Here is a 9,925-nt window from a genome sequence, read left to right on the forward strand (position 1 = left end):
CACACACCACACACACACACACACACACACACACACACACCGATTTTTCTGGCTAGGTAACCTCCAAATAGGTTCTCAAAGCCTTCAATGGAAAGGTATTTTATGTAGAAGGCTCACATTGTCATTGGTGTGGATCAGATACATATCATTTGTAGGTCTACGTAGTAACTCAAAATACTTTATATTTTCTTGGCCACCAGCAAAGCTTCTTATCAACCAACCATGGCCTTACTTTAATTAGGAGCTCCTTTCAAGAATTTCATAAAAGCACATAACTCAGGAATGAAAACCAATAAATACTTGGCTAACGCAGAAGCATTTAAAACCCCAAAGTGAAAAATGGACAAACAGAAAAGCATTAACAGGAAAACTGGTTTCATGACCTTTGGTATTATAAATATGTATAAACGATGATTTTTCTTGAGGAAAATGGAAATCTGAAGATAGCTTTTAAAAGTTCGCTTTAAAATTGTTCATCAAGTAGGGCAAACTTTCCATAGATCAAACTCTAGAGGTCTGGAAAAATATTGGTACTTCCTGTCATGAAAGAGCAGGGGGGTTTCCTTCTGGCATTTTCCTCCTTCTGGTCTTTTCCGCTGCACCATGAACATCCAAGCACAGAGCAATATAATGTTCCCATTTTCAAAATGAATGCTATAGGGAGAAATATGTTATAACTAGGAAAGCTCATTCAGGTTAATGTGAATTCCATGTCTCAAAGTATTACAGAAGAAGTGCTATAATTAACAGTCTGCTGGCACTTCCATTATAAACCACATTTCTAAGCAGTTTGTAACTCAACAGTTTTTAATGAGAAATTGCTCTTCGGGATGAAACTTGGCATGTGTGGTTTAAAACAAAAAATTCTCAAATTCATTAGGGCAGATGTGAGTTGTATCGTCTTGGCACTCCAGCTTCCTAACGGACAGTCCATTTAACACAACTCAGTATCGACTGCTGGTCCCATCAACGAATGGAGACCACAGGCTATCTGACTCTGAGAAGTGCGCCTTCGAAGAAAGCGATCAATTGAAAAACCCTGTATCAATGACACCAAAGTGGAAGTAAAGAACAGGCAAGAAAGTTATCTTTCACGTTGGAAGGAGTAAATATTCCCATGTTTAAATTTTGCTTAAGTTCACTTTAAACAAACCAAGTGACATTCAAGCATTTGGATTCTTCACATGGAAGCTTCTGGCAGGCAAGGACTATATAGTTGGGGCCACAGTATTTATTAACTACGGTTTACTACAATCTTGTGTTCTCCTCAAGGTATGCATTTTAGATTCTGGGATGTGGTTGTATCCAATGTTAGTTTTAACTTAAACAATTGATAATATTTTTAAAATGGAATTGTTAAAACAGAATTAAATCAAGTCATAATCATTACATTTTATTTTTATTGAGATGCAACGTAAATATTCTGTGTTATGACTTCCCAGAAACCTTGAGATTCACATTCTGATAGCTAAAATGTAGGAGAAGTTAGCTAAATTTGATTAAGTTCTGCTTGTCCAACTATTCCCATTTTAATTCTCTATGCGTATTCTGATGGCAACACAGAAGTCTGTCAACCCATTTACTTTCTGTAAGTATAACTCACCGAACTTACTGCATGCCAACTAAAAATCAGGAGACCACAGTACCACTTTCGTATTTCATATTTTACAGTCTAAGTAAGATTTCCCACGGAAAGGTATGTGTCCAGGAGCCGTTTCCATGCTCTAAATACACTGTGTTTAAAACGGGGGGGTGGGGGGAAGGGGAAAGGAGAAAACTCTGAGAGCTTAGAAATAACCACCATAGTTATTTTCCCTCACAGCATCCTATCTAAGTTTCCTTGGTCTATTATTGTATGACCCTATGTCATATTCACTCAGATGGGGAAATGGAGAAAAGGAGACTAGCCTAATTTGGGATTTTAAAAAGTGGACAGGAGCCTGAAGACTGGCAGATTCCCATTTCCTTAACTGGAAAATATGGTCAGGTACTGGAGGAAGAATGGATAAGTTAACATGATAATGGCAACAGGGATGGCAAACAGAAAAGGGGGCTTGCTCAACAAGATGACGGCCATGGTGAGCCATGTTCCTGAGGAGGGGGAGAAGAGTTCACCTTAGAAAGTACAGATCTCCCAGGTCCAACTTAAGATTAGGGCAGAGTGAAGCAAGCGTGACAGGCTGTTCCAGGATTGGAGATGTTTGGGAAGAGGTGAGGGGAAAGGAGGGAAGAGGCACAAGTCACACAGACTGACCTGCCCTGAGGGCAGCCTTCTTCTAAACAGTACAGGAAGGATCGCCACTAGTTGAGAACTATCCCCAGGGTGTTTTCCACTTTCTCATATCCTAGCAAAATGTTGGAAAATCCTAGAGTAAATCATCCTTCATAGCTCAATAAGATTTTCCTCCAATTCTCTAAGTTATCCCTCTCGTGAACTGAGCCCACCACAAAAAAGTATGATCACAAAAATAGTTCCACACATCAGAACCAGTATGTGAGACCCAGTTTGGGGTCCAAGGAAGCCACTGTGGAACTGGGAACTTTCCCCTACTTCTTCCAGGTTCAAGTACCTCACTTCTTTCCTGTTCTCACATCCCTTGCAATCACATCATTTCAAAAAGATCTATGATAAGCAGACTATTAGGTAATATTTAAATATCAGCTTAGTCTTCCTAAGGAAAATATTAAAATGATTGTTAATATCATCATTCAGTAACTCTAAAAATATATGACAAACTGTGAGAATACTAAGCCATGTAAGCTATGTTAAAAAATAGCATTTGAGGGGTGCCTGGGTACCTCAGTCGGCTAAGTGTCTGACTCTTGATTTTGGCTCAGATCATGATCTCACAGTCGTGGGATCAAGCACTGTGCTGAGCTCCACACTGAGCCTGGAGCCTGCTTGGGATTCTCCCCCCCACACCCCGCCCCGCCCCCACTGCCATCTCCCCCATGCCTCAAAATGAATAAATAAACTTTAAAAAATAGCATTTGGGGCGCCTGGGTGGCTCAGTTGGTTGAGCGTCTGACTTCAGCTCAGGTCACGATCTCGCGGTCCGTGAGTTCGAGCCCCGCGTCAGGCTCTGGGCTGATGGCTCAGAGCCTGGAGCCTGCTTCCGATTCTGTGTCTTCCTCTCTCTCTGCCCCTCCCCCATTCATGCTCTGTCTCTCTCTGTCTCAAAAATAAATAAATGTTAAAAAAAATTTTTTTTAAAAAATAAAAAATAGCTTTTGATCTCTCCAAAACTCGTAACTATAATTTCTGGGTGGACATTTAAAATTGGAATTTGTGACAGCGAAATATCCCACAAAGTCAAGACAGCTACATTTGAGGTTTCTGTATATCTGATTTAGTGGCCAAAACCATATGACGGTTTGTTTTATGCTCTTTCTTACCCATACAAAATTTATTTAAAACATATTTAAAGACCTCAAAACTTAAGAAAGATCCAGCCAATAAAATCCCCAGGGGAGTTTTAATCACACTAATGACGTCCTAAGTATCAGCTATGAATTTCCTAAAGTCCTGGAAGTTATGGAGGTAGACAGAGAACTAATCAAGCATGATGCTCTAAATTGCTTATAACCCTCCCCTTCCTCCTCCTCCTCCTTCTCCTTCTCACATCCTCCTCTTTTTTCTTACATTTATTAATTAAAGTAGGAATAATGACTCCGCCTTCATTGCTTGCCTATCCGGTATTTTAGATGTGATGCGCTTTGTCACGTTAAAGTACAACCCATAACGCTCGAACTAAATAGGAAAATAAGCTCAAAGGAGATTCTGCAGAGACAATAATGAATCCTGTTTTTCTCAAAAGTTCTCAAGTGTTTAATGTTAGTGCTGACATTTCAACGCTGAGTTCATCACACATAGGTCCTTCTTCCTATGTTTATAGGAAAAGATTATACACTGTCCTTCCTCATTTCAATGACAAAAGCCCAACAATCCCCAACGGCCATTATTCTTCACTCTGTATATAACCAGCATTAAGCATGGGTTTGTATCCTGGACTTCCCTGTGTCTAAACCAACCAAAGAAAGATTCAGGACCCTATTCCACAAAAGCAACCACTGAGAAGAGTGAAGATCATTATTTCCTCTCCCACTGCTGGCAGAGGTCAGCATCTCTGTGATTAGCCATGTCATAACATCATTGTATTACCGCTCCTTATGTGGGCAGATACTGAGCAGTAACTGAACACATCACATCATTGTAAAAATGAAAAAGTGCCACTTCTTTGTCCCAATTTAGCATACAATCAGTGAAAACAATCTTTACAAATGACACTGAACTAAGAAACTGAAAGGGACTGTTATTACTCCGTAGGTTTAGATTCAAACGCATGCTCTGACGTCTTCAACTAGGACAAAAAATAGGACTATATTTTACTGCTGCACTCCAATCGTGAGCTCCTTTAATCTAATTTCAATCAAGGGATACAATGTTACTTAAAATAGCCTTAATTAGATGAAACTCAACTATGATGCCATCTCTCAATGTCTGAAATGTAACCATGCTTTAAGTTCCAGGAGGTGAACCCTGTCACTTTCAGCCTGCATGTTTGTGTCCAGTCTAGGAGCTCCGCTGCTGTTTCAAAGGCTGACCTATATACAGCAACATGCCATCCATTCTTGCTGTTTGTAGAAGAGATGCCTCACACCGTTGCCATAACCAACATCGCCCGCATTGTTCTCACTTTTCTCCCGCAATGGGCTATGTGAAAATGGAGGCCAGTTTGCATAGTGATGTGTTCATAACGTAATGTGCTCTCACAATAGAGCAATGGTAGATTAAACTGTTTCCAAAAAAATTCCTCCCACGGAGTTTATGGACTGAAAAATGTAAGTAGTGTTTTGGCAATGCAGTGCCGGAGAGTGTCAGCAGGGTAACACAACCCCCTTTTAGTTTAGAGAAGCTTCAGGAAGAGGATATTCATTTTGTGGATTAGGGTCTCTTCTAACATTGAAAAAACGTCAGTGGGAAAACTATAGCTACAACTGCATGGTTCTGAACCGCATACAGATATTGGTTCCGCTGGGATTTATTAGCACACCGACTTTAACTGCAACAGTGTTGGCAGATTTAAAATAAAGATAATTATTAATTTGTGATCTTATCACCCTATTAAAAACAAATAACCTCACAAAGTGACTGCTTCTTGTAATAAACTGCATATTCATTACACCTCTGAAAGACACAAGGTTTACTTTGCAGTCTTGGCTCTCAGAGGGAAGGCTGATCCAACTTATTTTTACTAAATGTCGATACAGATTTCTGATTTCACATCTTCCAAACTTCTGTCCATCTTCCATATCCCTGCAAATTCACTTGAGTCATCGCAGAAAATGAATGCTAGTTGACTACATTCTAAGCAACGAAAATAGCGGGGGTGGACAGAAATTGTGTATCAGTGTTAATCATGATGGAGTAGAAAAAAATTAGTGTCTGGGTTTTCTGGGGCCTAGCAAACCTACTCGGTATATTTGATATAATCAGGGATCAGTGACAAATATATTTGATAGACTGCTGTACAGAGAAAGGCAGGGGAAGGCATTCTTGGAGAAGCATTTCCATGAAGTCTCTTCCTACTATTAGAAGTATATCATGACTTTGCATCTTTAAAAATCCATTATTCCCTGGATAAGTTAAATAGAAGACTTGCAACTGGCCTATAGAAAGGGTGGCTAATTTGCATTTAAAAAGAACAGTTTGCTCCTCATACACGGGGGGACTTAAAAGGAACTTCAATGAGCTAGTAAAGAAATTCTGAAGACTTTGCAAATCAATTTATTCAATTCACAGCACAACCCACGAAAATTATTTAAAGCACTTAATTGGAAAATGATTTAATATATTGAAGTAATTCTTGATTTTCCAAAGCATTTAACTTTTAAATTAAATCTGACCCTACTATCACAAGAAAGACCAGTGAAATGTGTATCCAAGTCGTTGCCTTCTTTTTGGAGCCTAAAATCACCATAAATTTAATAAGATTTGTCCAGTTTCATCGCCAAAATGGTTCTGACCTTTTGGTTCTGGTTACAACTGTGGAATATGTGTTTACGATCCAGGATAGGTCTGCTACTTTATTATTTTTATTAGTATTAGTGATAGTTTATGAGCCACATAGAACTTTACAAACACAAAATACTTGCTTATAAAAAGGCAAAACAGATTCTAGAATGGGAGAACTAGGCTACTGACAAATAATGAAACTTCACACAAACTTCTCTTGTCAAAGTTACCGGAGCTTTCCAACCTGTTCCTAGCTACAGAGCTCTCTCTGTGTGATAAAATGCCTTTCTGCCTTGCCCAAGACTAGATTTCCTTCGTTCCAAACTTCCCTATCCATCATCGGCATACAGTACCATGCCTTTTACTGAGCCTTACACAACATCAAGGAGCTTCAGCACGGAGTGGTATCTGCGGCTCACTTAAGTCACAGTTGTGTGTGTGTGTGTGTGTGTGTGTGTGTGTGTGTGTGTGTGTGTCTCGACTGACCAAGACTCGGAGCTGCGAGGCGGTTGCGTGGTGGAGAGCCCCGGGGGCTAAGGATGCAGCGCGCTAAATACCTCTGTATCACGTAAGAAAGCTGTTTGATGATGCCTCGCTACCAGGCAAATACTAGAAGTCCCAAGGATTTACACAGTGGAATTCACCGAGGGGCCAGCATGGAATCGCTTGCAGGAGATAGAGTATCAGGCAGGTTGAGCGGGAGCTGGGCGTCTAAACCACTCGCGCCCTGTCTCCGAGAGCTCACTCCTCCCCGCCGACGTTCACCCGGCGGGACCGCTTAACACACGTCCAATGAGCCCGAGGCGAGGACAGCCGTGGCCCTGCGGCCGCTCTCGGGAAACCGGTCCCTGCGCGTCCTCCCTCTCGGGGCCGAGAGTTGGAGAAGCCTCGAGGATAACCCCCTCCCTTCCTATCCCCTGACCATTCTATGGGACAAACGGGGCTCCGCCGTAGCTCTGCCGGCGCCCCCCCCCCCAACCCCCGCCTCGCCCCGGGCCAACCGCCCGGTTAGCCGCGCCCGGGTCCCCCGCGGCCTTGGCACCTGGGGTCACCGGGCTGGCGCGTACAGCCCAGACCGGGACCCTGCTCCAGCCCCGTGAGGAGTGCGGGAGCTTGGGACGCGAACTCAACGCGCTAGCCCGGCTTCTAACAAACTTGCAATTACCGCGCGCACCGCCACCCCCCCCCCAAAGCGGGAGCTGTCCCCCAAACCCTGTTACCCCGCTGCACCCTGCACCCCGGCCCGCAGACCGGCGTCCGAACACCGGGCTCGGCCGCCCGAAAGGGTTTAGGAAAACAAAAGACTTGTGGAGCAATTTTCCCCGTGGGGGGCGGAGGCGTCTCCCTGGTCCCTGCACCCCGACTCCCGGCTGCTCCCCTGGCAACTAATCCCGGGCAGGGAAGCGGTGCCACGAGTCCCCGCAGCCCAAGAGAGGGCGGGAGGGAGAAGGGGAAACTAGAAAATAAACTGAGTTCTCTTACTCTCTGCCTCCGTTCCCGGACCCCAGACACACCCCCAAAGTATTCCGTGGTTTTCTCTTAATTTTTTTTTTAAACGCCCCCCGGCAAACCTAGGCAGGGAGCCTCAGTCGCGAACAGCAGGAAGGAAAGAATCCGAGCAAATCGTGTCACTTTCCGCACAATCGCGGTGTTTGGCAAACCCCCGGAGCTGTGCTGCACAGTATTTACTACCCAAACGCACGCAGGGCTGTAGCGGGCTGCGAGCCGAGCGCGCCCGGGACCGGCCTCCGCCGACCGGCCCCGGCAGCCGAGCCGGCCCGCCGCCGCCGCCGCCGCCCCCCTCCCGGGATCAAGCAGCAAGAACACGGTGGAAACAAAAGCAGAGCGTTCACCTTGTTGCAATAGTAGGGGTCCAGGCAGGGAGAAGGTCCCAGACAGGGAGCGTCGGGCGCAGCGGCGGGCTGGGCTGGAGGTGGATAAAATCTTACGTCCATTTCACTCTCACATCAAGCAACTCCTTTTCTTTTCCTTTTTTTAAAAAAAGTGTTCAGCAAAACAAGCTTAGACGGAACAGAGAGAGGTGTCTGGACTCAGGAGTAAAAGAAACACCTTCCTTCCCTCACATCCGTTTGTGGTTTGTTTAAGAAGAAGAGGAGAAAAAAAAAAAAAAAAGAAAAAAAAAAAAAGAGGGGGGAAAAGCGCTCAACTCTCCCCCAAGCCGCGGCGCGCACCCGTCGGCGCCGAGCGCGCAGCCTGCTCCGCCGCCGCCTCCCGGCCCCGCCGCCACCACCGCCGCCGCCGCCGCCGCCGCCGCCGCCGGGCAGGTAACTTCATGCGCTCATTGTCCCCCCGCCCGCCCCCCCCATCCCCGCCTCCCGCGCCCCTCGCCGCCCGGCACACGCGCTCGCGCTCGGGCTCTAGGTCCTGGGCGTTTTATTGGAGTCTCTGAGTTGCTCTGCTTTTAGTTTATTTTCTCCACCTTGGAGGCCTGGGATGGGGGGGAGGAATGAAGACGGGGACAGGGCGGGAGTGGGGGGGAGGGGGTGAACGCCCCGGGCCGGGCGGGGTAGGGTGCGCGGCAGGACGCGGGGCTGCTCGCGGCCCAATGGCTGCGTCGTGGGGCTGGGGGCCGGGGGCCGGAGGAGGGAGGAGCGGAGAAGGAGGAGGAGAGCGCGGCCGGGACCGGGCCGGGGCGGCGGGACCCCGCCGAGCCTCCGCCGTGCCCGAACCGCGCTCCTCTCGGCCAACGCGTCGCACACAAAGGGGCTGCGGAGCCCTAGCCACCGGCCGCCCCGGGGCACGGCGGGGAGCGCGCGGCAAGGGGGCGCTGTGGCGCACCCCGCCCCGCAGCCCCGCCCCTGGGCCCGCCCTGGCCCCACCCCGCTCCCACCGCCCGCTCCGCGGCGGTCCCCACCTCTTTCTCTGCATCCGCCACCTCCCCTTGCGTGGCCTTCCCCACTCCTGTCTCTGCGCCCCCATCCTTCTCCCAGCCCCTGGTGGTGGTGACTATAACACGCAGCGCCGGTCCTGGGGACCAGGAACCCGCAGGGAGCGCGAATCATCCGTGCGCTGTAATGGGCTACTGGGCTAGGGACAGGAAAGGACTGCAGGGTGTGAATGGGCTTAGGAGTCTCCTCCTTTCTGTTGCTCCCTTCTGCCTGCAGCCCTCACCTCCCAAAGATCTGTGCCCCCACTGGAAGGTTTGCAAGGCTAGGGCTACCTGAGAACTTTAAGAAGACCACAGGGGTAAGTCAAAGTGTAAATAGGGAAACGGTCATCAGCACACACGATCAGGCTAGAGGGAAAACACGTGGGCTTGGTAGTTGCCCCGGGTGAGATTCTTGTCTCTTAAAATTGGAAGCCCAGTGATGCTCTTGGAGAGGCACAGAACGCCTGGAATCAGCCTCCCCCTTCCTCGGGTAGGTAAGTGCGGGGAGGAAATCGCCAATCATGGTTTCCCTCCTTACCTCTAAAACACAGGAACTTGCAACTTCGTTTTTCCAGATGACGGGGGTGGGGAAATAGGTAAGTCTTGGCTGTAGGCCAACAGATTCATCCCTGAGGCTCTGTCCTCGGTGGGAAGTCCAGGCAGGAGATCGGTTATATTTACCTTCCCCGGGAGGAAGCACCCCTGCACACTAGGGCCCAAGACCCCACAAAGGGAGCCTGGAAGTACTTCGTTCCACTTGTTTCTGGCGCCAGGGAGGATGCTAAGAACATTTTCCCACTCCACACAACTTTACAGTGCATGTTGATTGCCAACTGCTCCGTGCAACTTTCTCACAGCTATGTCGCTTCCTCTGCAATTGAGAGCACCTGTCAGGTACAATCAGAGAGAGCTGGAAGAGAATCTATGAAGAAAGTATAAGAAACGATAACATCGTTGGGCGTCTATGCGTGGCTTTTCAGGAACCTTTTGCTAAGCATTGCTTTGTAGTTTTTGTATCT

The 9,925-nt window shown here is 47.3% G+C and overlaps 1 protein-coding gene across 1 annotated transcript in view; it reads right to left on the reverse strand.

Moving 5' to 3' along the window:
* Positions 1-8,105, reverse strand: part of TOX (thymocyte selection associated high mobility group box) — a 305,466-nt gene extending 297,361 nt beyond the window's left edge. The window contains exon 1 of the mRNA XM_007084817.3: positions 7,870-8,105. Within this exon, the coding sequence (XP_007084879.2) occupies positions 7,870-7,971 (102 nt within the window). The 5' untranslated portion in view covers positions 7,972-8,105. The remainder of the gene's footprint in view (positions 1-7,869) is intronic.
* Positions 8,106-9,925: the final 1,820 nt, after the last annotated feature.

Source organism: Panthera tigris, chromosome F2 (assembly GCF_018350195.1).
Source record: "Panthera tigris isolate Pti1 chromosome F2, P.tigris_Pti1_mat1.1, whole genome shotgun sequence".
NCBI classification, from domain to species: Eukaryota; Metazoa; Chordata; class Mammalia; order Carnivora; family Felidae; genus Panthera; species Panthera tigris.